This window comes from Mesoplodon bidens (genome assembly GCF_964165515.1).
Source record: "Mesoplodon bidens genome assembly, chromosome: 19".
NCBI lineage: Eukaryota > Metazoa > Chordata > Mammalia > Artiodactyla > Ziphiidae > Mesoplodon > Mesoplodon bidens.
In genome coordinates, this window is record NC_138179.1 from 39,306,289 (window position 1) to 39,331,693 (window position 25,405).

The window sequence follows — 25,405 nt, forward strand, 5'->3', positions numbered from 1 at the left end:
CCAAGCTGAGACAGGAGGGGAGGGAGATGCAGCCAGGAAGGAGGCAGGGCCAGACGGCGAGGGGCTTGGGTTCCAGTCCAGGATGGGTCCAGTTTTAATCTAGTCCAAACTTTTTCTTAAAAGGCTGTACATTAAATATTTTCAGCTTTGTAAGCTATATGGTCTCCGTCACAACTACCCAGCTCTGCCGTTGTAGCAGAAAGCAGCTATAGGCAATACATAGGCAAATGAGTGTGGCTCTGTTCCAATAACACTTTTGCAACAGCAGGTGGTGAGCTGGATTTGGCCCACAGGCTGTAGTTAATCAACCCCTATTCTAGTAAGGATATTGGACTTCATCCTTTGGGCAAAAGGGAGTCACTGGTGTGTTTCTTTTTTGTGTGTGTGTTTTTTTAAAAATACATTTATTTATTTTTTATTTATTTTTGGCTGCATTGGGACTTCATTGCTGTACACGAGCTTTCTCTAGTTGCGGTGAGCGGGGGCTACTCTTCATTGTGGTGTGCGGGCTTCTCATTGCAGTGGCTTCTCGTTGCGGAGCATGGGCTCTAGGCACGCTGGCTTCAGTAGTTGTGGCATGCAGGCTCAGTAGTTGTGGCGCACGGGCTTAGTTGCTCTGCAGCATGTGGGATCTTCCTGGACCAGGGCTCGAACCCGTGTCCCCTGCATTGGCAGGTGGATTCTTAACCACTGCGCCACCTGGGAAGTCCTCACTGGTGCTTTTAATTTCATTTTCTAACTCTTTGTATGTTAACCTTGTATCCAGCCACCTTGCTAAACTCACTTATGAAATCTAATAACTTATTTATAGATTCGTCTTGTTATTTTGTGACATGTTTCTGATACTTGCAAATGATGACAGTTTTTCATCTCTTAACTTTCCAAAACTTCTGTTTTATTTCTTTTCCTTACCTTATTGCATTGGCCAGGCCTCATTAGAGGTTCTTAAACAGGGGAGACACATGATTGGGTTTGTGTTTTGGGGTGATCACCCCAGCTGCAGAGTGGAAGGTAGAAGGGCACAATAGAGCAGGAGAAATGGAGAGAAGGGAGTTCCAAGAAAGCGATGAAGAGATGGCTCTGCCCCTGGCTGGAGACATCCTAGCTCCCAAGGCAGCTCCAGCCAGTGGGCAGCCTGGACTGTGGGTGCAAGTGTGCCTCTCCTCTCCCCTCCCCTTCTCTGCAGACCGGGGACGCTGCTCCATGGGCCAGTGTGTGTGTGAGCCTGGCTGGACAGGCTTGAGCTGTGACTGTCCTCTCAGCAATGCCACCTGCATCGACAGCAACGGGGTAGGCCTGGGCATGAGGCAGACAGTGGGGGGCGGTGGAGGGGGCCCCAATCAGGACCACCCTCCCTCTCAGGCAGGGGTGGGGGCACAGCTGGCTCACTGGTGCCTCCTCTTGACTCAGGGTATCTGTAATGGGCGTGGCTACTGCGAGTGTGGCCGCTGCCACTGCAACCAACAGTCGCTCTACATAGATACCATCTGCGAAATCAACTACTCAGCGGTGAGGCCAGATTCACTGGGTATGGGCATGGGGACCCCAGGCACAGGGCAAGACGGACAAGAGGGGCTGAGCCTGGTGCCAGAGGAGCTGCCCAAGGGTGTGACGTGGTGGGAGCGGGCCTGGCAGGGGCCGCCACCCAACACAGTGCCCGTCTGGCCCTCTTCGCCCACCCAGATCCGCCTGGGCCTCTGCGAGGACGTGCGCTCCTGTGTGCAGTGCCAGGCATGGGGCACCGGTGAAAAGAAGGGGCACATGTGTAAGGAGTGCAGCTTCAAGGTCAAGATGGTGGATGAGCTTAAGAAAGGTATGGGGCAGGGAAAGAGGACTAGGCAGGGGGGCTTCCGATGGGGTAGGTGGTGTCTCTCATCTGGGCAGGGCTGTAGAGCTGGGTAGGGGTCTCATAATCCAAACTGAGGAGATGCAGTCCAGAAAGAGGGGTTCCAGACCTGGGAGTGGTCACAGAACCCAGACAGGTCACACAGACCCAGGTAGGGGACACACAGTCCGGCCAGGGCACCCAGACCTGGGGAGATGGCTTCTGGCTTGGGCAGGGGGCAAAGAGCTGGGTAGGGCCATGAACACAGCAAAGGCGCATAATTAGGCTATGGGGGCACACAGCCTCCTTTCCTCTAGGTCAGAGAAATGTTCTAGAAGGGACTTCCCTGGCGGGCCAGTGGTTAAGACTCCGCACTCCCGCTGCAGGGGGCGTGGGTTCGATCCCTGGTCAGGGAACTATGATCCCACATGTGGCCAAAAAAAGAAAAGAAAAAAGAAAAATGTTGTAGAAGCCTAGCTCCTGATGGGCTAGGATGGGCACAGATTTGCAGCCTTTGATGCTCCTGGCGGACAGCCCCCGCCTTGCCCCATCTGTATGCACAGTTTGCCGGGAACTTGCATTCTTCCCCAGAGAGGTGCCTCCCACCCTGTGATGGGCGGGGTGGGCCCCAGAGTAGGGCCATGATGAGGAGCGGCCATCTCACCAGGCCCTAAGGTGCTCTGGGGTGGGGTTGGGTGCCCTACTGACCGTCTGTGGGTGCAGCGGAGGAGGTGGTGGAGTACTGCTCCTTCCGGGATGAGGATGACGACTGTACGTACAGTTACACCGTGGAAGGTGATGGCGCCCCCGGGCCCAACAGCACCGTCCTGGTGCAGAGGAGGAAGGGTGAGCTGGAGGGCCGGCCGGGGGCATGTGGGTGGCCTGTCAGACCCCAGCGGGGGAAATGGCACCGACTCCCTCCTCCTTCCTCCCTAGACTGCCCTCCCGGCACCTTCTGGTGGCTCATCCCCCTGCTCATCTTCCTCCTGTTGTTCCTGGCACTGCTGCTGCTGCTCTGCTGGAAGTACTGTGCCTGCTGCAAGGTGGGGGCTCCCCCAGGGTCTCCACCCACCACCAGGGTCCCTGTAGGTGGCAGAGGCCAAGCGAACCCACATGTTCTGCCCAGCCCTGGTGCCCTCCCCACCCCAGCCTCCCACCTCTGCCAACCATCAGTGGCTGGATACCTGGGAGCCTCTGCCCGGGGGTCAGCCACATGCAAAGGGTCATGAGAGCTAACAGGGAAGGAAGGGCTCTGCCCACCAGGAGCTGACAGTCTACTGGGGAGGAGAGACAGGAGACAGGAAAACATGGGGGATGGCATGGCATGGGATACTGAATTGTGGGGAGCAGAGACAACACTCTGCAGTAACCCCCAGCGTTGTGGGATATTAGTGTGTGTTACAGAGAAAAAGAGTTCTGTGATCAAATACATTTGAGCGGGCTTCCCTAGTGGCGCAGTGGTTGAGAGTCCGCCTGCCGATGCAGGGGACACGGGTTCGCGCCCTGGTCTGGGAAGATCCCACATGCCGCGGAGCGGCTGGGCCCGTGAGCCATGGCCGCTGAGCCTGCGCGTCCGGAGCCTGTGCTCCGCAATGGGAGAGGCCACAACAGTGAGAGGCCCGCGTACCACAAAAAAAAAAAAAAAAAAAAAAAAAATACATTTGAGCAAGTGGTTTCTTCTCTGCAGGACTTCTCAGAGCCTTTGATCTAGTTGTGTGAATAGTGAAACTATAAGGGGAAGGAATTCCATGCTTCCCAAATGGGTTTGATCACAGAACCTTTACTTTTTCCAGAGTATACAGCAGGACCAGGGTCCCCTGGCACAAATTTGGGGAACCCTTTGCCCCATCACCCTCTGTACCCACCTTGTGTGCCACACATCTAGACCCCTGCAGCTGCCTGGATATCCTGGTGTCTGGGAAGGCAACTTTGCCCCCTCTGGACCGTTGGCGTGGGTGGCAGGTGGTGGCGGAAGGGGCTCACCTAGGCTGGGGTGGCTGTCTCAGCTCTCATCCTCACCCACCTTGTCTCCTAGGCCTGCCTGGCCCTTCTCCCGTGCTGTAACCGAGGTACGGGCCGGCATCAGCAGGGGTGGTGGGCTTCTGCCTGCTCTTTCTTCCAGCTGGGGTGGAGAGGAAGCGGGGGCCGAGTCTGGAACAGAGGCGGGAGGCCCCGGGGTCCCACCTGCAGGGTTGTGGTGGGGAAAGTCTGGGGAGCGGCCCAGCGTGAGGACCCTGTCCCGCAGGTCACATGGTGGGCTTCAAGGAAGACCACTACATGCTGCGGGCGAACCTGATGGCCTCGGATCACCTGGACACGCCCATGCTGCGCAGCGGGAACCTCAAGGGGCGTGACATGGTCCGCTGGAAGATCACCAACAACGTGCAGCGGCCTGGCTTTGCCTCGCATGCTGCCGGCATCAACCCCATGGAGTTGGGTGAGGGCCAGGGCTGGGCACCGCAGGTCTTGGTGCTGCCCTTGGGGCCTGGGGCATGTTCACCGCCGCTCCCGGGTCTGGGATCACACCATTCCTATTTTCTCTGGGTATTGGGTGCAGGCACAGGCCTGGCTGCCTTCTATCCTTCCTGATGGTGCTATAAGCCTCAGGTGCTCCCCTATCCAAGCATGGCTCCTGGACGGGGCTTCTGCGGTGCCCACTGTGCAGGGGGCTGACGACACCCCTCCCTGCCTGCCCCTAGCGCCCTACGGGCTGTCCCTGCGCCTTGCCCGCCTTTGCACCGAGAACCTACTGAAGCCTGGCACCCGAGAATGTGACCAGCTGCGCCAGGAAGTGGAGGAGAACGTAAGGGCCAAAGAAGCCGATCCCAGGCAGCTGGCGTCTCTGGGCTGGGTGTGAGCCAGGTGGTGGGAGAGCAGAGGGAAGCAGCTGGGGAACCTGGATTTTTCCGGGCAGGGAAGAAGGGCTTCCTTGGACGTGTGCCTGGCCTGGGATCATCCTGGGATCTGTTCCCTGTAAATGCTTCCAGAGGGTAGAGGCAATGTGCGTGCCCGTGGCCACGCCCCCAGCCAACTCCGAGAGGTCCTCTGGGCCTGGATGGCTCTGGGTGGAGAGGCTCCCCCAGGGCCCGAGCCTCACAGCCCTCCCTTGCCTGGCAGCTGAACGAGGTGTACAGGCATATCACAGGCGCACAGAAGCTCCAGCAGACCAAGTTCCGGTGGGTCCTGGGTGCCCGGGGTTGGGTGAGGGTGCTGCCCGTATAGCCAATGCCAGGGGATCTCCCCCAGGCAGATTGTGCCTCCACCCCAGGGACCACCTGGCTCACGTTCCCCACTTTGTCCTCCACAGGCAGCAGCCCAATGCCGGGAAAAAGTGAGTCGAAGACACACAGGTGGGGTAGTACCAGCCCCGAGTACCTGCCGCCTCTGCCCCCTCCCCCACCCCAATCTCCATCTCCATCTCCATCCCACTGGAAAGGAGGGCTGTCTGTGTCTGTCCTTGGGTAGGACCTTCATTGAGCAAATACCTGTATGAAGCCCTCACCAAAAGCCAGCCCCCGTACTAGAACAGGAAAACCACAGAGAACCAAGCAGACCCGGTCCTTGCCCTCATGCCGGCAATAGCCCCCTTCCCAGTACCTGGGATAGCCCGGTGCCCAGCTGCAGCCCTCCTCCGACGCCAAAGGCCTTGATTCTGGAGGCACCACTGGGAGCCAAGAAGATGGTCCAGTGGGTGACACACCTCCTTCCCAGTTCCTACCCCGAGTCCCAGCCCCCCCAGGGGAAGAGTGGGGGTGGGAACAGCATGCAGAGAGGACACAACTGCGCAGGAACAGAATACAGCTCTCGCTGAGCACATCACCTTCAGTAAGAACCATCTAGACCAGCATTTTGAGTGCTTACGACGGGCCGGGCCTTGTTCTAAGGGCTTCATGTGTGTGGTTATCTTATCCAAGTGGGTACCATTGCTATTCCCATTTTATAGTTGAGAAAACCGAGAATCAGAGAGCTTAAGTACCTTGCCCAAGGTTACCTAGCTGTTAAGATATAGAGCCAGGATTTGAACCCAGGCAGTCTGGCTTCAGGGCCTATACGCTTCACATCTTTGCTGTCCTGACTCTACTTTTGCTTCCCCAGCCCTTCTTGGTGAGGTGGGTGGGAGTAGTGGCCTCATTTCAGATGAGGATGCTGAGGCTGTAGGGTGAGATGGCCCACCACGCTGGGACCAGCTTGGGCCTCTAGGACTGTCTGGTTCTGATGACTGCTTTTTGCTGCCTGGAATCTTGTCCCCTGATGGAGAGAGGACAGGTAGGCGGGGCGGGACAAGTGCCAGCCTCCTGGCCAGCCTGACACCTCCCCACCCAACCCCGCCCCCAGGCAGGACCACACCATCGTGGACACGGTGCTGATGGCGCCCCGCTCGGTCAAGGAGGCCCTGCTGAAGCTGACGGAGAAGCATGTGGAGCAGGGGGCCTTCCATGAGCTCAAGGTGGCCCCTGGCTACTACACCCTCACTGCAGACCAGGGTAGGTGGGCAGGTTCCCTGTGCCCCTCCCTCTCACCTCCCACCCCTGTGCGGCCCCCTGACCCCCATCTGACGGCTCCCCACCGCCCGCCCAGACGCCCGGGGCATGGTGGAGTTCCAGGAGGGCGTGGAGCTGGTGGACGTGCGGGTGCCTCTCTTCATCCGGCCTGAGGACGATGACGAGAAGCAGCTGCTGGTGGAGGCCATCGACGTGCCCGTGGGCACTGCCACCCTCGGCCGCCGCCTGGTCAACATCACCATCATCAAGGAGCAAGGTCGGTCAGGGTGGGGGGAGCAGGGGGGCCCAAAGGGAGGCTCTGGGGTCCCTTGTTCCTCCTCGAATCCAAGTGGAAGTGGGGCCTGGCCATGTGGCCTAGGCAAGTGACTTAACCTCTGAGCCTTGGTTTCTCCATCTGTAAAATGGGTATCAGGCTCTTGTGAGGAGTGTGTGGCTCTACATCTCCGCACAGTGCCTGGTAGTAAGCACTCAGTGTGGGAGCTTCTCTTATAATCACCAGGGGGTGCTACGTCCTCCTGGAGCCATTGCACATCCCTCTCCTTGTTCTTCCCCTATGGCCCTTGAACTTGGGAGACTGAATGGGGCCCCCCTAGGATGGCAGGGCATCAGAGCAGGAAGGGGACTGGGGCCTGCCTCTGCCCAAGCCTATCTAGAGGGGTGAGCAAGGCGTCACACCACTGTCACCCACGGTGCCTTCCCTGCTGGTTCCTCGGGGAACATGGACTTGTTGATAACCATTTTTCCGGCGCCCGGAGGGTCTATTCTGGTCCCTGACCCCTCCTCCCCACCTGCTCCAGCACCCCAGGACTTAGGCCTACTCTGCCCCAGCTCTCAGTCTCAGCTCTCATGTCTGGTCTTTCCCCTGCCCGGCCTCCTTTCTCTGCGCTGACCCTTCCAAGATGTTAGTTGGACACTGTTCCAGCCTTGTCAACTTTTCCTGGAAGACTTTTCCAGCCCCTTCCTCTGCCCTTCCCCAGAGAAGGGTGACAAGCAGACTCCTGGAGTCTGGGCCGGGCTGGGCCAGAGGGAGGGCGGGGGCTGAGAAGGGACTGTGGCCAAGACCCCTGACCAGTGCCTGGCTCCTTGCAGCCAGCGGGATCGTGTCCTTTGAGCAGCCCGAGTACTTGGTCAGCCGCGGGGAGCGCGTGGCCCGCATCCCCATCATCCGGCGTATCCTGGACAATGGCAAGTCCCAGGTCTCCTACTGCACGCAGGACAACACAGCGCAGGGCAACCGGGTGAGTCTCCACCACGGGGTCAAGGGCACATCCCAAGGGCCCGGTGCAAGCAGGACATGGCAGCTGCCTGAGTCTCTGGATGCTGGTGGTGCCACTGGCTGGCCTCCCAAGGACATGTCCACCTGCCCGGCCACCCTGCAGCAGGGGTGTCTTGCGCACCAAAAGTGCCAGTGACGCCCTGAGTAAGGTCTTATCGTGTCCAGACCATCCGTGTCCCCCTCCCAACATCCCAGGATCCACCAGGACAGCCAAACTCTCCACAGAGAAATAGACACCTCCGTCTGCCCCTGTCCAGGGACTCTGGGCTTCTTGACGTGGGATCACAGACTCCATGTCCCTGGGCTGTCATTGCCAGGCAGGTCCTCTCTGGGCCGTGCCACAGGAGCAGCCCTTCAGGGCAGGGAGGGCCGTGTGGTAGGGCAGTGTCCCCTTTATCACTGGTCCCCAGTCTCAGGGAACTGCCAAATCCAGGTGGTGGATGTGCTTGGTTTGGCTTACAGGTCTGTTTGTTTTTCTAAATTTACTACCAACATTTTATGTTTTTTTTTTTTTTGGCCACACCGCATGGCTTGTGGAATCTTAGTTCCCCAACCCAGGGATCGAACCCGAACCCGGGCCCATGGCAGTGAAAGTTCAGAGTCCTAACCACTGGACCGTCAGAGAATTCCCTATTGCCAACGTTTTTTTAAACTAATTTTTATTGGAGTATAGTTGATTTACAATGCTGTGTTAGTTTCTGCTGTACAGTGAAGTGAATCAGTTATACATATACATATATCCACTCTTTTTTAGATTCTGTTCCCATATAGGTCATTACAGAGTATTGAGTAGAGTTCCCTATGCTATACCGTAGGTTCTTATTAGTTATCCAGTTTATACCTGTTACCAACATTTTAAAACTAAAAATATTCACATCAAAACTTCACTCAAAAAGTAATAAACTCTAGTCTCACTGGCCCACAGGCCCAGCCCACTTGGCAATCATGGGAGCAGGTGTGCACTCAGAAGATCCTGACACACACCTATTCTCTTTCTTTCTTTCTTTTTTACGCCCTATTCTTCTTTTTATTGGTAGGAACAGTTCTCATTACTGCTCCAGTGCTCCAAAGAGAAATTTGTATGCCCATAACTTTTCACTGAATATGCCATATTATAGAGATTTTGGCTATCCTGTTATGCTTTTATAAAGATCCTTTGGTACTGAACTATTTTTAAAAACATTTTACTTCTCAACTTTTTGTTTTGAAAAGCTTCAGCCTACAGGAAAATGGAAAGACTAACAAAATTAGCACCCATTTACCCTTTACGTAGATTGACCTTGCTTTCTCTCTTTCTATATAGATGTATATATGCATGTGTGTGTGTGTGTGTGTATACTTATTTATAGCTCTATAACTGTAGAGAGAAAGGGAGAGAGAGTGTGTTTGGTTTACTTTTGTTGGCTGAACTATTCAAGGTAAGTTGTAGACATCATAGAGACCCTAAACCCTTCTGCAGGCACCTGCTAAGAACAAGTGCACTCTACATGACTACGACAGAATTACCTAACTTAAAAAATGTCAGGGCTTCTCTGGTGGCGCAGTGGTTGAGAGTCCGCCTGCCGATGCAGGGGACACGGGTTTGTGTCCTGGTCTGGGAAGATCCCACATGCTGCAGAGCGGCTGGCCCCATGAGCCATGGCCGCTGAGCCTGCGCGTCCGGAGCCTGTGCTCCGCAACGGGAGAGGCCACAACAGTGAGAGGCTCGCGTATCGCAAAAAAAAAAGAAATGTCACACTGTCCTCATAACTAATAGTCCATATTCGGATCCCCCATGTTCACATGTCCCAGTAATGTCCTCTGTAGCTTTTTCCCCCCAATCCAGGAACCAATCAAGGGTATGGCATTGCATTTTGTTGTCATGTGTTTAGTCTCCTTTAATCTAGAATAATTCCCCGGCTTTGTCTTTTGTCACCTGGACATTTTTTTTTATATAAATTTATTTATTTATTTATTTTTGGCTGTGTTGGGTCTTCGTTTCTGGGCAAGGGCTTTCTCTAGTTGTGGCAAGCGGGGGCCACTCTTCATCGCGTTGCGCGGGCCTCTCACTATCGCAGCCTCTGTTGTTGCGGAGCGCAGGCTCCAGACGTGCAGGCTCAGTAATTGTGGCTCACGGGCCTAGTTGCTCCGCGGCATGTGGGATCCTCCCAGACCAGAGTTTGAACCCGTGTCCCCTGCGTTAGCAGGCAGATTCTCAACCACTGCGCCACCAGGGAATCCCCTCACCTGGACATTTTTGAAGCATCCCCCCTAGGTCAGCTGTCTTGCAGGCGACTCCTGCTTTTCTTTCTGGGTTTTTGTAGCGTTTGAGTTTGTCCCTCTCTGCACAGCGCGGCTGGCTAGCAGTGCCTGGAATTGAATGTTAGTTTGCAGTGCCACCCAGTGGCGTCATGTGATGGGAGCTCAGGAAAGCTCTGGGGCATTGGGGGGAAAAAAAAAAAAAGCTGGATATGTTGGAAGCACTGCCCCCGGGAGGCAGGGCCTGGGGGCTGGTGGGATCCAGACTTCAGAGCCCCAGTGCGGGGAACAGTTCCTCCCTCCCTGTCTGGGGCCTGCAAATCTCAGCTCCCCCGGCTGAGTGCCTGCCTGTATGGGACCCTCCATATCTGCATCCCTGTCTCTGTGCCTTGGTTCAAATCCTGGTTCCACCACAACTACCTGTGTGAACTTGGGCAAGTTTCTTCACCTCTGTGTGCCTCAGTTTCCTCATTTGTAAAATGGGGACAATAATATCTCTACCTCACACTGCCCTGAGGAGCAAATGAGCTAATATTTGTAATGTGCTTGATGCGCAAGAGGTGTTGTAGAAACATGAGTCATTCCGTGTCCATGTGGGACAGTCTGTGTGTGTGGGTCTCTGCATTGTCCGTGAGGTTGGGGTGGGCTGTGTGGCCATTACTCATTCTTGAAGGCCTGGTCTGACCCTGACCCTGACCCCTTCCCACTCCCAGGACTACATCCCCACAGAGGGCGAACTGCTATTCCAACCTGGGGAGACCTGGAAGGAGCTGCAGGTGAAGCTCCTGGAGCTGCAGGAGATGGACTCCCTTTTGCGGGGCTGCCAGACCCGCCGCTTCTACATCCAACTCAGCAACCCCAAGTTTGGGGCCCGCCTGGGCCAGCCGCAGTCTGCCACTGTCATCATTGGGGACCAAGGTAGGCAGAGTCTGGAGTCAGCCTAAGCGGGGCTGGGGGCTTCTTGACAGTCTTAGCAAGTAAAAATACAGGACGCTCAGTTAAATTTGAATCTCAGATAAGTAACAACCACATTTGTAGTATAAGTATATCCCATGCACTATTTGGGATGTACTTATCCTAAAAAAGGGTTTGTTGTTTATCTAAAATTCCAATTTAGCTAGGTATCCTGCCTTTATCTGGCAACCCTACTCTCAATCAGAGAGGCTGGGGTCATGCGGCCACCGGCCTGCTGCTGGCTGTGAATCGCACCACTAAGGGCCTTAGCCCTTTGACTTCAGCCTTCATTCCAGCTAAAATGCAGGTGTTCCCAGAAGGGGTGAAACAGTTCTTATGGGTCCTGAGAACTGTATAGTGGGGTCTGTGAGCCCACCCGGAGAGGAGGCTTGCTGAGAAGATGGGGCAGGAGGCGGAGTCTTGGGGTCTGGGAGTGACGGAGGGCGTTGGGAGAAGCCAGGTGTTCTCACGTGGGACACACCCTTGGCTGCCAAAGGGAGAGAGCGAGCAAACTCCTTCCTCCTTCTCATCCCTCCAGAGACCCTCCTGGGCCCCCCAAGTTTGGCAGGATGCCCTGTGCTTTACTAATGGGGGCACCAGCCCTCTAGAGACCCCCTTTGGTAGGTCTCAGTTGAGGGGGATGCAGGGAAGGAGCGTTGGTGTTTAACTGGGCTTCTGGCGCCCCCTGGTGGCGATGGTGGGTTCCTGCCCCCCCTCAAAGCCGCGGGGTGACTCAGCTGGCTGCCCTGCCCTGGCTTTTGACCCACTACAGATGAACTAGACGGGAACTTAATGGGCCAGACCCTGTCATCACCCCTACTCCCCCGGGGTGACCTGGATGCCCCACAGAACCCCAATGCCAAGGCCGCCGGGTCCCGGAAGATCCACTTCAACTGGCTGCCCCCTCCTGGCAAGCCAACAGGGTACCGGGTAAGGTGCGGGGCGATGAGGGTGGTGGATGGGGAGGCTGGGCACATAGTGGGGAGGTGGGCCACCCGGGGGGAAGAGGGCCCTTGAGGGAGAGGAGAGGGCATGCTTGGCCTCAGTGGACGGGGGAACCCCCCTCTGTGCCCCGGGGCAGAGGCGAGTTCCTGGACTGTGGCCCCACCAGCCCAGAAACACCCCTGCTCCGTCCCAGCCCTGCTGTGTGAACCTGGCAGGTCACTCGGTCCTGTCTGTGCGCAAAGTGGGTAACAAGGGCAGGGCTCAGCAGAGGGAGGATCAGCTTTGCCAGCTGCTCCCCACTGACCAGCCCCGCCCCGGGAGCAGGTGAAGTACTGGATCCAGGGTGACTCTGAGTCCGAAGCCCACCTCCTCGACAGCAAGGTGCCCTCAGTGGAGCTCACCAACCTGTACCCGTATTGCGACTACAAGATGAAGGTGTGCGCCTACGGGGCGCAGGGCGAGGGCCCCTACAGCTCCCTGGTGTCCTGTCGCACTCACCCGGAAGGTGAGGCCTCGCCTTTCTGTCCATCCACCTGTCTGCCCCCCGGCTACCCTGATGCCAGCGTGCCCAGCCCTGTCCCCCGACTCCCTAGAAGTCTGCCCCCTCTCTGCGGCTGACAGCTCTCTTCCTGCATCCCCTCCCCCTCCAGTTCCCAGCGAGCCGGGGCGTCTGGCCTTCAATGTCGTCTCCTCCACCGTGACCCAGCTGAGCTGGGCTGAGCCAGCCGAGACCAATGGCGAGATCACGGCCTATGAGGTCTGCTATGGCCTGGTCAACGAGGACAGCCGTAAGGATCTGGACCTCTCCTTCTGCCCCCAGGGAGGAGCAAAGAGTGGGAGGAGGTCCAGCGTCCTGGTCAGTGGATGAGCCCGTATGTCTGACTGCCTGGGGCATCGTTAGGTTTGTGGTCAGGTTTGGGCTGAGTTGCATTCCAAAGCCAGGCCCAGAAGCTCCCAGGGCAGGTAGGGATGGAGGGCCTGAGATTATATATGTGCAGTGGGGTCACAGGTCCAGGGCTGCCTGCCCACGCAGGTAACTAAAATGGCTCAATTCTACACGGTTCTCTTAGGGCCAGAGTAGAGTTGACAGATTTAGGAAATAAAAGCAGAGGACGCCCTGAACTTCAAACAGACAATTTTTCTAGTACATTTCATGCAATATTTTATCTGGCAGCCCTAGGCCAAAGCACCTGGCAGAACTGTTATTTTTCTCCCAGTCCTGGAAAGGGGAGGGACCACCCCTGCCAGTTGTCAGGATGAGAAACTATTTGAGGGAACTTGGTCCCACCTCTCGCCTGGTGCAGGGCCCTCCTCCTTGCGCTCTCACCTCTGTTTGGCCCATCTCAGGGATGGAGAGCTTACCACCCCCAAATAGGACCCGTGGACCCTAAAGTGAGTCAGGCTTAGCATCCCCAGGGTGGCCCAACAGGGCAGAGGGCAGCAGGATTGTTCTGGGTCTCAGGCTCCTTGCTCTTTACTAGCCTGGCTGACTAAGCACAGCCTTCTCAGCAGCTGCATCACATCCTTGGCTCATTCTGAGTTTACAACACCTGGTCCACCCATGGACCGATGTCAGGAAATGTTCTCTGACCCAGCCTTTAATCCCAGGAATGACTGATGGTTTCAGCCCACGGCGTTAGCCTGCTGAGGCCTCCGCTGTGTCACAAATGTGTGAGGTGGGCCCAAGGGCATCAGCAACTTTGGGGTGGCCCCCTTCCCTTCTCCCCCTGGTGGACAGGGATGGGAGAGGGCAGTTAGAGACCTCCCCCGGCTGACAGCCCAACATCAGCGAATTTTTGGAGCACAGCTCTTTACTTACCAAACAGCATCAAGGGACTTCCCTGGTGGTCCAGTGGTTAAGAATCCATGCTTCCACTGCAGGGGGCACGAGTTCGATCCCTGGTTGGGGAATTAAGATCCCGCATGCCACGCGGTGGGGCAAACAAACAAACAGCATCAAGCTTAGCAGGTGTTGTTTTTCCAGAGCCCTCCTTTGGACCCCTTGGAAACTGGGACATTTTCTGGTCTCCCAGACGTCTTCCAACATAGAGGGCCCCCATCTTGTCACATGGGGTCCCAGGCACCGTAACTTGCTCAGAGCAGCCTGGGGTCTCTTCCTCCTCTCTCCCAGGGCTTGCGTCCACCCTTCCAGGTGTGGCGGAGGAGAGCTGTTTCCCCTCTGCTCTCGCCCTTAGCTCTCACAAGCCTCAGCCTGTCCTCAGGTGCAGGTTCAGGCCTGCCTCTCTCCTCCCGTCCTTGCCCAGGTGACCAGGGAAGCCATGCATTTGGGATTTGGTTGTGGACAGTGAGGCACAGGTGGTGAGGGCGCCCAAGCCTCTGGAGTCAGTGTCACACACAGACGCACATGGACGCAGGACCCTTTACCAACTGGTAGAGGTGACAGTGGGGCCGACTTGAGTCTAGTCTTGTCTCTGCCACTTAACTTAGCGATGAGCCGCATGGAGCCTTCTCTAAGCCAGTCCCACCCAGGTTCTCAGGGCTTGGCATGCAGCTGGGGTTCAACAGTTGCTTGCTCCCTGACTCGTTCCCCAAACTCCTGGGTGCAGCTCAGGGGCTGTGCGACAGTCCTGGTGCACCAGAGGCAGGGACCAGGCCAGAAGCTGGATGACCCCTCTGAAGCACTCTCCCTGTCCCAGGACCCATCGGGCCCATGAAGAAGGTGCTGGTGGACAGCCCCAAGAAGCGGACGCTGCTCATCGAGAACCTGCGGGAGTCCCAGCCGTACCGCTACACGGTCAAGGCTCGCAACGGGGCAGGCTGGGGGCCTGAGCGGGAGGCCATCATCAACCTGGCCACCCAGCCCAAGCGGCCCATGTCCAGTGAGTGGTGGGTGGGAGGCACAGGGCAGACGGGGGTGGGCAGGAGGCCGAGGCTGGGGCCCTGGCTCACCCGCTCCCACCCTGCAGTCCCCATCATCCCAGACATTCCCATTGTGGACGCCCACGGTGGGGAAGACTACGAAAGCTTCCTCATGTACAGCGATGACGTGCTCCGCTCCCCGACTGGCAGCCAGAGGCCCAGCATCTCTGATGACACTGGTGAGTGGGCCTGGGATGCCTGCGAGGAAGGTGGGGGTCCTGGGTAGAGGATGGGGCTGTCACTGGTGTCCAGAGAGAACCAAGGGGCCAGTGAGCACTGGGCATGAAGGTCACACCAGAAGTCCCCTCTCAGCCCCAGACGAGCATCTACAAAGCCAACGGTTTGGCAGGCACCACACTGGCTCTGGATACAGAGGGGACAAAGCCGACGTGGCCCGAATGAATCGTGTGCACGTCTGTGTGTGAGGACAGGCAGACAGACATGTGCTTGGGGCACATGCACACAGGCTCATGCACATGGGACTGGAAACACAGTTTTGAGACCGGAGGGCTCACCAGCAGTGCCATTGGAATCAGGCCACCTGCCAGGGACAGGGCCATGTGGGAGGAGGCAGGCCTGACTCTGGGCCCACAGAGCAGTCTCCCCACACTGGCCCTGTTCCTCCTCCTTCCTTGATTCCTGTACAGTGGTGTGATGCAAAGAGCCCTCGACTGGGACTCTTGGGGACTCAGTTTTAGCTCTGGCTCCACTGCAGGAATTCAGATGAATCACCCTCTCTGCACCTGTTTTCTGACCTGTGAAATGGGATGCCAATCACACACTGCCAGTAGTGAAAATCCTTCAGGATTTGTATTTTCTTACATCCTTGCCTATACCAGGCCTCCACGGTGTCCAACCTGGGTTTAAGGAACCCAAGCCCAAGGGTCTTGAGAGTTTTGAGGGTCTGAAATAAAGAGCAGCTGGTTCGCATCAGGTGCCCCAACTCAGCTACACTACACTTCGCTGCCTGTGACGCACTCTGGCTGCTGGAAGTGCCCCTGGGAGGCCGGCAGGGGAGAGCTCACGCCCTCCGTTATCCAGAGGGGAAACCAAGGCTCAGAGCAGGGAGTCCTCACAGCTGGCGACAGAGCCCAGGCTCTGGTCCAGGGGTCTCCCCTCGCCAGCTGCAGCCCGGGCCGCCCTCTTCCACCTCTCGGGCGAGGGCCTCGCCGGCCACCGGGCTCCCCGGCACACACCCGGATCCCAGAGAGCCAGAGGACGGGCTCCCGTCACAGCGCCGCCCGCCTCCTCCCCCAGCCCCTCTGCGCAGCCGCCCGCGCCCCCCGGCGGTGCCAACGCGGCCCTTCGTTGTTCCCAAGGCGGCAGCGGCTGGAAGTTCGAGCCCCTGCTGGGGGAGGAGCTGGACCTGCGGCGCGTCACATGGCGGCTGCCCCCGGAGCTCATCCCGCGCCTGTCGGCCAGCAGCCGGCGCTCCTCCGACGCCGCCGAGCCGCCCCGCGGGCCCCTGGATGACGGCGCCGCCAATGGGGGCGCGCGGGGTGCCGGCGGGGAGGGAGGTGACCGGCCTGCCCTGACCCGCACCCACCTAGGCTCGCTGGTTTGCTGCCTCTGGGCTCCAGCCAGAGCCCACCGCAGCCAGGCTGCCCGGCTGCCACCCCAGAGCCAAGGGACCCCAAGGCAGGCGCTGGGGCTCTCCCCAAAGCTGGACTGCCCCCAACCTTCCAAGTCTGTTGTGTCTAGGGCAGGCCCTGGTGCCCAAGGAGACCCCTCAGAGGCCTCAGGGGACCCAAGGGCAGGCGTTTGGGCTCTTCCCAGGGCAGGGCCAACTGCGGGGGCAGTGAGTCCCCGGCTGAGGTCAGCGGCCGTCCATAGGGGCGTCCTGCCAGGCCACAGGACCTGAGTTGCAGACGCCTAGGGGGCCCTTGGACTCCTCCAAGGACCTCTGTCCCTGGCGGGCCAAGGGAAGCAGGTTGTTTTTATGCCAAGGGCCCCCAGAGGGTAGGTAATCCAGGGAATTCCCAGGGCTGCAGCCTGCCCCGAGGGGCTCCAGGTCTGGTGCGGGCCGGTCCGGTGACCCTGCTCTACCCCACAGAGCACCTGGTGAACGGGCGGATGGACTTTGCCTTCCCGGGCAGTGCCAACTCCCTGCACAGGATGGCTGTGAGCAACACGGCCTACGGCACCCACCTGAGCCCACACCTGCCCCGCCGCCTGCTGAGCACGTCCTCCACCCTCTCGCGGGACTACCACTCGCTGACCCGCCCGGAACACTCGCACTCTGCCACGCTGCCCAGGGACTACTCAACCCTCACCTCCCTCACCTCCCAGAGTGAGTACTCACCACCTCCCCTGCCCTCCTCTAATGCTTCCTCTCTTCCAGCTCCTGGAGGCTCGGGCTGCTGGCCTGCCGTCCCCCTCCTGCCCATCCTGACATGCACACTCCCTGCCCTCTCACTCTTGTTTTGTCCTGCCCTAGGCCTCCCTCCCATCTGGGAACACGGGAGGAGCAGGCTTCCGCTGTCCTGGGCCCTGGGGTCCTGGAGTCGGGCTCAGATGAAGGGGGTCCCCCACTCCGGGGACTCAAGAGACTCTATAATCCTGGCTGGGCAGCCAGCAGCACCCTCTTGGGGCTCAGGTAGTACAGGGGTGGCCATCCTGTGCCTCCACAGCTGTCCTGCTGCATCTGTCACCCATCCACCCACCGCCGCCGCTGCCCGTGCCACCTCACCCTCCATTCCATCCACATCAGCGCTGGTGCCTAACGCAGCTTCCGTCCTCTGGGGGTGCTGGGTTGGGGTTAGGAGAGGGGCCAGGCCAGCTGAGGGTGGGGGCCGGCTGACTCACGGGCTCACCCCCTCGGCACAGGCAGGGCCCGCATCCACGTCCTGCACAGGACATTCAGGAGGTGCTGGGTGGCCTGGACAGGGTGTTGCAGGGTGAGTGGGCCACCTGGCCAGCGGTCAGTGCAGGCGCCACAGCTGAGGGCGGTCAGGGCTAGAACTAGGACTCCTGCCCGGACACCCGACACCGGCTGACTGTGGCCTCCTGTCCCCAGGCTCCCGCTTGGCTGCAGGTGTGCCCAACACACCCACCCGCCTGGTGTTCTCAGCCCTGGGACCCACGTCTCTGAAAGTAAGCTGGCAGGAGCCGCAGTGTGAGCGGGCGCTGCAGGGCTACAGCGTGGAGTACCAGCTGCTGAATGGCGGTGAGGCATGGCTGCTGTCGGGCTGACACATGGGGACACCCGACTGTCAGGAATCCACCCAAGTCCCTTGAACACTAATGCTCCCCCCCTACCCCACCTTTCTGAGAGAGTCTCTCTCTTCTAAGACTCCCACTGCCTCTTCTAATGAATCCTCATCCATCTCTCCCTAGGCCTCTCTCCAGATCATTCCCACTGCTAGGTTTTACCTAACAAGGCCTCACCGGCCTAGGGACCCAGGGCCTCTGCCGGCCTATGAGATGTCTTTCCAGGAGTTGGGAAGTGGCACTTCCGTGGGCAGACACACTCGCGGCAGCATGATCTGGGCCCATAAACAGCCAACATACACAGATGGGATCTCAGGTTCCACTCATCCCTTGTGTAGCGTACAACCTGAACAACCAACTATACAAGGCTGACCCCACCTGTACCCAAGCCACAGCTAATGCTGGGCGGGTGGTGGGTAGGTCTGGACAGTAGCCTAGGGAAGGGGTGGGATCAGGCCGGGGATAGGAATAAGGAATAATGCTGCTCTGCTACCTGCCTCCATCCCCACCCAGGTGAGCTGCATCAGCTTAACATCCCCAACCCCAGCCAGACTTCGGTGGTGCTGGAAGACCTCCTGCCCAACCACTCCTACGTGTTCCGCGTGCGGGCCCAGAGCCAGGAAGGCTGGGGCCCAGAGCGCGAGGGTGTCATCACCATCGAGTCACAGGTGCACCCACAGAGCCCACTCTGCCCCCTACCGGGTGAGTCGCCCCCCCACCCTGACAGTTGTCCCCTCATCTTGTACCCACAAACCCACCCACCCACCCACCGACACTCTTCCTCTGCTGTCCCCAGGCTCTGCCTTCACTTTGAGCACGCCCAGCGCCCCAGGCCCACTGGTGTTCACAGCCCTGAGCCCAGACTCTCTGCAATTGAGCTGGGAGCGGCCGCGCAGGCCTGATGGCGACATCCTCGGCTACCTGGTGACTTGTGAGATGGCCCACGGAGCAGGTGCTGCCCGCCCCAGGGTCAGGGGGACCAGGGGAAGGGTGGAGGGAGAGCCACTGAGGCTAAAGGCATCTTCCCTGCCCAGAGCCAGCCACCACGTTCCTGGTAGATGGCGACAGCCCCGAGAGCCGGCTGACGGTGCCAGGCCTCAGCGAGAACGTGCCCTACAAGTTCAAGGTGCAGGCCAAGACCACCCAAGGTTTCGGGCCGGAGCGTGAGGGTATCATCACCATCGAGTCCCAGGATGGAGGTGGGCTGCTTCACCCCTTCCTCACCCGCACCCCTTCTGGCCACGCCTTCTCCCGGCCCCACCCTCCGACTGGCCCCTCTGCCCACTCCAGGCTCCTTCTCACAGCTGGGCAGCCACTTGGGGCTCTTCCAGCACCCAATGCCAGGAGAGTACAGCATCACCACCACCCACTCCAGCACCACTGAGCCCGTCCTACTGGGTGAGTTACCCGGTGGGGGCTCCTGGCTCTCCCGGGGGAGCACAGCACTAACAGAGGAAAGGGGGTTGGGGACCCAGGTGGACCCTTCAACACCTCTTCCCCTGCAGACGGATTGACCCTGGGGTCCCAGCACTTGGAAGCCCATGGCTCCCTCACCCGGCACGTGACACAGGAGTTTGTGAGCCGGACACTGACCACCAGTGGAACCCTCAGCACCCATGTGGACCAACAGTTCTTTCAGACCTGAGCCCCTGAACCCCACCTCCTCTCCCTGGCGCTGCCTCAGCTACGCCATCCTTGGACCCCTGGCGACCAGCCCACCCGCATGCTGATCACAGGGCCGGTGCCTCTGGCCACAGAGCAGGGGGTAGGTGTCCTCTGGGAGGCATGAAGTGGTCCCGGAAGGCCCTTCGGCTGCCCTCCTACCCTGGGCCCAAGCCCATTTGTAACCAAAGAGCTAGGACCAGCGTGACAAGGTCCCAGCTTTGTTCTGCACTTAATAAAAGAGTTTGCTACTGCTTGGCTCTGCCCTGTCCATGTTTCTGGGGCCTGCCCAGAGCAGGGGAGCAGTTCTTATACCCACCTTTCTCTGATGCCCAAGCACACATCCACCTCTGGAGACAGGCATGTATCAGAGCCAGAGGTAATACAAGTTTATTGAGCACCCAGGTTGGAGGGCAGGCCTGCCGTGGGCCGGCCTGGGAGGGCCTCACAAGCACAGCACCTGGGCGCCGTCGGCCGCCTGGGAAAGGTAGAAGGTGGCGGTCCCGCTGTACTGCCCCTGTAGGAGGGACGGGTGGGGTGGGGTCTGAGCACAGCACGGCCCTGGGAACCCATCTCTCCCGCTCCCCCCAGTCTCTGGCACCTGCCCACCTGGATGTGCTGCATCACTAGGGAAGCAGCGGAGGCCTCCAGCAGCGTCACCGTGCAGCCACCAAAGCCACCGCCTGTCATGCGGCTGCCATAAACCCCGGGCGCAGAGAGCGCAGCCTCCACCAGCTGATCCAGCTCGGGGCAGCTCACCTCGTAGTCATCCCTGCAGAGAGGACATGGGGGGAGGCGGGAGGCCTTGAACCAGCCCCATCCGGCACAGCGGACAGCCTGTGACCAGGAGGTGCTGGGCACCTGGGGATCTCACCTGAGCGAGCGGTGACTCTCCACCATGAGGCGGCCGAAGGCTCTGTAGTCACCGCGGCTCAGGGCGGCTGCTGCCTGGGCTGTGCGCTGGATCTCGCCCACCACGTGCCGCGCCCGCCGGAAGGCCTCCCTGCTCATCAGCTCCCTGCCAGCTGGGACGGAAAAGGAGTCAGCAGATCCACCATCCACCGCCTCTGGGCCCCTGTGGACGTGGAGGAGGGGCACGATGGCTCCAGGGCGCTGGCTGGGGGGGGCGGGGGCATCTCCAGTTTGAGACCTGGTTCTGACCAAGCTGTGGGTAGAACCTCGGGTTGGTGACCAAGGTTTCAGAGTCTCCCCTCCTCGACTATAAAAGGGGACACCCGCCTCATTTGGCGTGCAGGGAAGACTGAGTGAGCAGACACATGGAGTGCTCCCAGCAGGGTGCCTGGCACACAGTGGGTGCTCGATAACCAGCAGGAGTTTGTGAGCCACAACTACTGAGGCCCGCACTCCTAGAGACCATGTTCCGCAACAAGAGAAGCCACCGCAGTGAGAGGCCAGCACACAGCAACGAAGAGTAGCCCCCGCTGGCCACAACTAGAGAAAACCCGGGCGCAGCAACGAAGACCTAATGCAGCCAAAAATATATGAAATTAAATTAAATTAAATTAAAAAAATAGATACCACAAGCCATGCAGCATGGCCAAAAAAAAAAAAAAGTTATGTTTTGATTTTGTGATCCTACTCCTAATAATCTAATCCTAAGAAAACAGGAAGAAAGTGCAGAGAAAGAATTATGTATAAAAATACCCATCAAAAAAAAAAATACCCATCAAGGGGGCTTCCCTGGTGGCGCAGTGGATAAGAATCTGCCTGTCAATGCGGGGGACACAGGTTTGATCCCTGGTCCAGGAAAATCCACATGCTGCGGAGCAACTAAGCCCGTGCTCCACAACTACTGAGCCTGCGCTCTAGAGCCCGTGAGCCACAACTACTGAAGCCCGCATGCCTAGAGCCTGTGCTCCGCAACAAGAGACGCCATCGCAATGAGAAGCCCGAGCACCAAAACGAAGAGTAGCCCCCGCTCACCCCAACTAGAGAAAGTCCGCGTGCAGCAACGAAGACCCAACGCAGCCAAAAATAAAAACAAACAAACAAACAAAACCCATCACAGGGACTTCCCTGGCGGTGCAGTGGTTAAGAATCCACCTGTCAATGCAGGGGACAAGGGTCTGAGCCCTGTTCCAGGAAGACCCCACATGCCGTGGAGCAACTAGGCCTGTGCTCTAGAGCCCGCGAGCCACAACTACTGAGCCTGTGCGCCACAACTACTGAAGCCCACGCACCTGGAGCCCGTGCTCCACAACGAGAAGCCACCGTAATGAGAAGTACGCACACTGCAACGAAGAGTAGCCCCCACTCGCCACAACTAGAGAAAGCCTGTGTGCAGCAACGATGACCCAATGCAGCCAAAAATAAATAAATTTATATATAAAAAAAATCCATCACGGTGTTAGGTATGATTACCAGAAAATGGTTAAGTAAATTACAGTGCACCTAGATGCTGAAATGCTACGTAGCTTTAAAAAGCCATGTTGATGACAGGCCTTTCATGACATAGAGAAGGGCTCCGAGACAATGTTAAGTAAAAAAAAAAAAAGGGCAGGTGGCAACACTGCATATACTCAACCTTGAGAATACAGATGTTGAAACTAACATAACATTGCAAGTCAAGGATATTTCAATTAAAAATTTTAAAACTGGGACTTCCCTGGTGGTACAGTGGTTAAGAATCCGCCTGCCAATGCAAGGGACACGTGTTCGAGCCCTGGTCCGGGAAGATCCCACATGCCGTGGAGTAACTACTGAGCCTGCGCTCTAGAGCCTGCAAGCCACAACTACTGAAGTCCACGTGCCACAGCTACTGAAGCCTGCACACCTAGAGCCCGCGCTCCGCAACAAGATAAGCCACTGCAATGAGAAGTACGCGCACCACAACAAAGAGTAGCTCCCGCTTGCCACAACTACTGAAGCCCATGCACAGCAACGAAGACCCAACGCAGCCAAAAAGAAAAAAATTTAATTAATTAATTAATTTAAAAAAAATACAGATGTAGAAAAACACTGGAAGGAAATATACTAAAATGCTAATAGTGGCTATCTCTGGGTAGTGATCTTATAGCTTATTATTTTCTTCTTTGTACTTTTTTTTTTTTGGCTGCGTTAGGTCTTCATTGCTGCGCACGGGCTTTCTCTAGTTGCGGCGAGCAGGGGCTACTCTTCGTTGTGGTGTGTGGGCTCCTCACGGTGGCTTCTCTTGTTGCAGAGCACGGGCTCTAGGCATTCAGGCTTCAGTAGTTGTGGCTTGCAGGCTCTAGAGCGCAGGCTCAGTAGTTATGGCCCACGGGCTTAGCTGCTCTGCAGCATGTGGGATCTTCCCGGACCAGGGCTCGAACCCGTGTCCCCTGCATTGGCAGGCGGATTCTTAACCACTGCGCCACCAGGGAAGTCCTCTTCTTTGTACTTTTCTGTATTGTCCACGGTGGATACTTAATCCTCACATTAGAAAAAACAATATGGAGATTTCAAGCAGTCCTAAGTCAGCAGTGTTGGGGGAGTGGGCAGAGCTTGGCAGAGGTCCCTGGAGGTGAGGGGATGTACATCCGGGTCAAAGCCACAGCGAGAGCCCGGCAGCCCCCCTCACCCCAGGGTGGCCAGCCATCTCCAGAACACAGTGCACCCAGCCAGCTCTCACCCTCCAGCTCCTCCAGCTGCACCTCACGAAGGCTCTCCTTGCCCAACGCCTGGGCCACTTCTTCACACTGGCGCCGCCTCAGGGGATACTCGCTGGAGCCCAGTGAGTGGCGGACGTTGGAGTTGGTGATGAGCACAGCCAGCTTGGGATCCAACAACGGCACCAGGCTTGTCTCCAGGGACCTGGGATAGAGATGGAGCCAGGAAGATGACAAGGCCAACCATCTGTTTGCCGCACATGTTTCGTCCAGGAGCTCCTACGAGGTGGGAGGGGACAAGGGGAGCCCCTGACCTGCAGTCAATGAGCAGCGCGTGGCCTTTCTGCCCCAGCAATGCGATGAGCTGGTCCATGATGCCACAGGGCACCCCTGCGAAGCTGTGCTCAGCCCGCTGACACACCTGGGCCCGGGCGGCTATTGTCCCCGAGTCTGCAGCACAGGGCAAGGTGGGAAGGCTGGGGCCCAGGAGGGGGCACTAGGGGTGGGAGGGTGGGAGCAGCCCCCAATGTGTCCAGTGATACTGCAGGGAGATTCCCTACCCACTCCCCCAAAGCCACAATTGGGGTAGGAAGTTCTGATCACAGGACCTCAGGGAAGGAGGGCTGCGTGGGGAGCTGGGGTCTAGGAGGTACCTGGGCAGAGCTGCTGCAGGAAGGTATACGTGGCCACTTCCAGGGATGCTGACCTGGACAGCCCACCCCCTAGGGGCACTGAGCTGACCACCACTGCACTGAAGCCAGGGAGGGGGGCAGCTGCAGGAGAAAGAATGGATGATGGTAAGACGGGCCATCTGGGAGGATGAGCACAAGAAGGGCATGTATTCTGGTACAAAGGAGGCAACTGCCTGGCAGCTGCTTCCGGGGAAATGTGTCTCAATTGTCAGAGGCCACCAACCTGTTGGGCCAAGGGGTCCGCCGCCCTCCATCCTCCAACCCTGAGGTTCCTGGGACACAGTCTCCTAGTTCTCCTGGCTTAGGGCTCTGGAGACCCACGGGCTGGGGTTTGAACCCTGACTCCTCCAATCATGTCATGGGCAACCCAGGGCAAGTTCTAGAACCTCTCGGGGCATCAGTCTCCTCACCTGTACAATGGGGATGCTCCACCTTGCATGCCTACCCCACAGTGGATTAGATGAGCTGATGAGCTTTGTGGCTGAGAGACAGGAATTTGACCCAGGCCTGGGCCCCATACCTGGGTAGTGCTGAATCACTCCCTTGACGTAGTTGGCCCAGTGGGGGACCCCAGGCTCCAGTGGCCGCTGGGTTGTGGGCAGGGGAAACTGCAGCCGCCGGGGCTCGTCGGCATCCTCAGAGGTGGTAAGGAGGGAGATAAGCCCATCTGCCCGGGGGCTGCCCACCAGCACAGTCCCAAGCTCCAGCGCCTGGCGGAAGAAACAAATAGTATGCAAAACTTCCAATACCAAGGGGCCAGGGACAGACAAGGAGGTGACCTCCAGGCTCAACATGAAGGGAATGGGGAGTGTCTCAGGGAAGAGCCTGCATGTTCACCTGGCCTTGGGGGGCTTGGGTCCCACCCCATAGGTCTTCAGGGGCAGGGCCAGTGCAGACCTGGACTCTGCCCTAAGCGTGGGCTCCTGGCTGTGGGTCAATAGGAAAACAGAATCAGACGAGCTCTTTCTGACGCCTTCCCATTTTGGAAGATGCACAGGGGGATGGACATAGCCCCAGGCTAAGGCAGCTCCACCTCAGCTGTGTGACCTTGAGCAGATCACTAGCCCTCTCTGTGCCTCCATTCCCTCCTCTGCAAACTGAACGGGCTGGACCAGGAAGCTTAGGGCTACTTCGCCTCGGTTTACAGTTGGGCCCCCTTCCGCATTCCCCCACAATCTGAGGTGGCTCCCAAGGAGATGGCGAGGATCAGCGGTCCATAGCCTACTTCCTCGCGGATTCCCCGTTTCCTCCCTTCCAACGTGTGAAATGCCCCGTCCTAGGGTCTCTCCCACGTGCTCGTCCCCCACACTCGGCTGGAGTAAAAGTTCGGGGCGGCCCGCCCAACAGTGCACGCGGGGAGATGGCGCCTCCCGCGCAGCCCCTCACCATGGGCAGCACCAGGCCCTGGTTGTAGTCCGTGTGCTCCCCGATGAGGTTGACGCGGCCCGGGGCCGACACGGCCAGCTCGGGCTCGGCCCCGAACTCCTCCAGGAAGGCTCTCCGGGCCTTGGCCAGCAGCTCCCCGGGTTGGCGCTGTTCGGAAGCGGCCATGACACTCACCCTGCGGCTCTGCCAGGCGCAGTCGGGTCGGCTCAGGATGCTCGGGGCGGAGCCGCGCGGCGTCGGCTCACACA

The 25,405-nt window shown here is 58.3% G+C and overlaps 2 protein-coding genes across 4 annotated transcripts in view; one reads left to right on the forward strand and one right to left on the reverse strand.

Annotated features, from left to right (window-relative positions):
* The window catches only part of ITGB4 (integrin subunit beta 4), a 31,351-nt gene extending 11,605 nt beyond the window's left edge, over window positions 1-19,746 (forward strand). Inside the window, exons 14-40 of one of the 3 annotated variants that reach the window (XM_081219086.1) lie at window positions 1,187-1,290; window positions 1,411-1,509; window positions 1,684-1,813; window positions 2,549-2,671; window positions 2,762-2,868; window positions 3,861-3,894; window positions 4,071-4,262; window positions 4,525-4,628; window positions 4,943-5,001; window positions 5,133-5,156; window positions 6,161-6,309; window positions 6,404-6,583; window positions 7,417-7,565; window positions 10,555-10,759; window positions 11,568-11,725; window positions 12,065-12,245; window positions 12,391-12,528; window positions 14,398-14,580; window positions 14,668-14,803; window positions 15,947-16,137; window positions 16,674-16,910; window positions 17,637-17,786; window positions 18,344-18,532; window positions 18,627-18,782; window positions 18,865-19,029; window positions 19,121-19,228; window positions 19,336-19,746. In XM_081219086.1, the coding sequence (XP_081075212.1) occupies window positions 1,187-1,290; window positions 1,411-1,509; window positions 1,684-1,813; window positions 2,549-2,671; window positions 2,762-2,868; window positions 3,861-3,894; window positions 4,071-4,262; window positions 4,525-4,628; window positions 4,943-5,001; window positions 5,133-5,156; window positions 6,161-6,309; window positions 6,404-6,583; window positions 7,417-7,565; window positions 10,555-10,759; window positions 11,568-11,725; window positions 12,065-12,245; window positions 12,391-12,528; window positions 14,398-14,580; window positions 14,668-14,803; window positions 15,947-16,137; window positions 16,674-16,910; window positions 17,637-17,786; window positions 18,344-18,532; window positions 18,627-18,782; window positions 18,865-19,029; window positions 19,121-19,228; window positions 19,336-19,475 (3,791 nt within the window). In that variant the 3' untranslated portion in view covers window positions 19,476-19,746. Of the gene's footprint in view, window positions 1-1,186; window positions 1,291-1,410; window positions 1,510-1,683; window positions 1,814-2,548; window positions 2,672-2,761; window positions 2,869-3,860; window positions 3,895-4,070; window positions 4,263-4,524; window positions 4,629-4,942; window positions 5,002-5,132; window positions 5,157-6,160; window positions 6,310-6,403; window positions 6,584-7,416; window positions 7,566-10,554; window positions 10,760-11,567; window positions 11,726-12,064; window positions 12,246-12,390; window positions 12,529-14,397; window positions 14,581-14,667; window positions 14,804-15,946; window positions 16,138-16,673; window positions 16,911-17,057; window positions 17,217-17,636; window positions 17,787-18,343; window positions 18,533-18,626; window positions 18,783-18,864; window positions 19,030-19,120; window positions 19,229-19,335 lie in introns of all 3 variants that reach the window. The other 2 variants (XM_081219084.1, XM_081219085.1) reach the window with 2 other exon arrangements.
* Window positions 19,747-19,857: 111 nt separating this feature from the next.
* On the reverse strand, window positions 19,858-25,376 carry GALK1 (galactokinase 1). The gene is made up of 8 exons (XM_081219087.1): window positions 25,158-25,376; window positions 24,292-24,481; window positions 23,733-23,852; window positions 23,394-23,529; window positions 23,103-23,284; window positions 20,367-20,517; window positions 20,102-20,264; window positions 19,858-20,009 (listed from the first exon to the last, which is right to left on the reverse strand). The coding sequence occupies exons 1-8, from the start codon at window positions 25,320-25,322 to the stop codon at window positions 19,938-19,940; spliced, it is 1,179 nt and encodes a 392-aa protein (XP_081075213.1). The 5' UTR covers window positions 25,323-25,376; the 3' UTR covers window positions 19,858-19,937.
* Window positions 25,377-25,405: the final 29 nt, after the last annotated feature.

Excerpts from the sequence above, each read along its gene's own strand:
- GALK1 (XM_081219087.1), bottom strand. The coding sequence starts at position 25,322 with ATGGCCGCTTCCGAACAGCGCCAACCCGGGGAGCTGCTGGCCAAGGCC. Across the intron at positions 24,482-25,157 it reads AGGGCCTGGTGCTGCCCATG|GCGCTGGAGCTTGGGACTGT; the intron begins GTGAGGGGCTGC and ends TTCTTCCGCCAG. Across the intron at positions 23,285-23,393 it reads GCGCTGCTCATTGACTGCAG|GTCCCTGGAGACAAGCCTGG; the intron begins GTCAGGGGCTCC and ends TCTCTATCCCAG.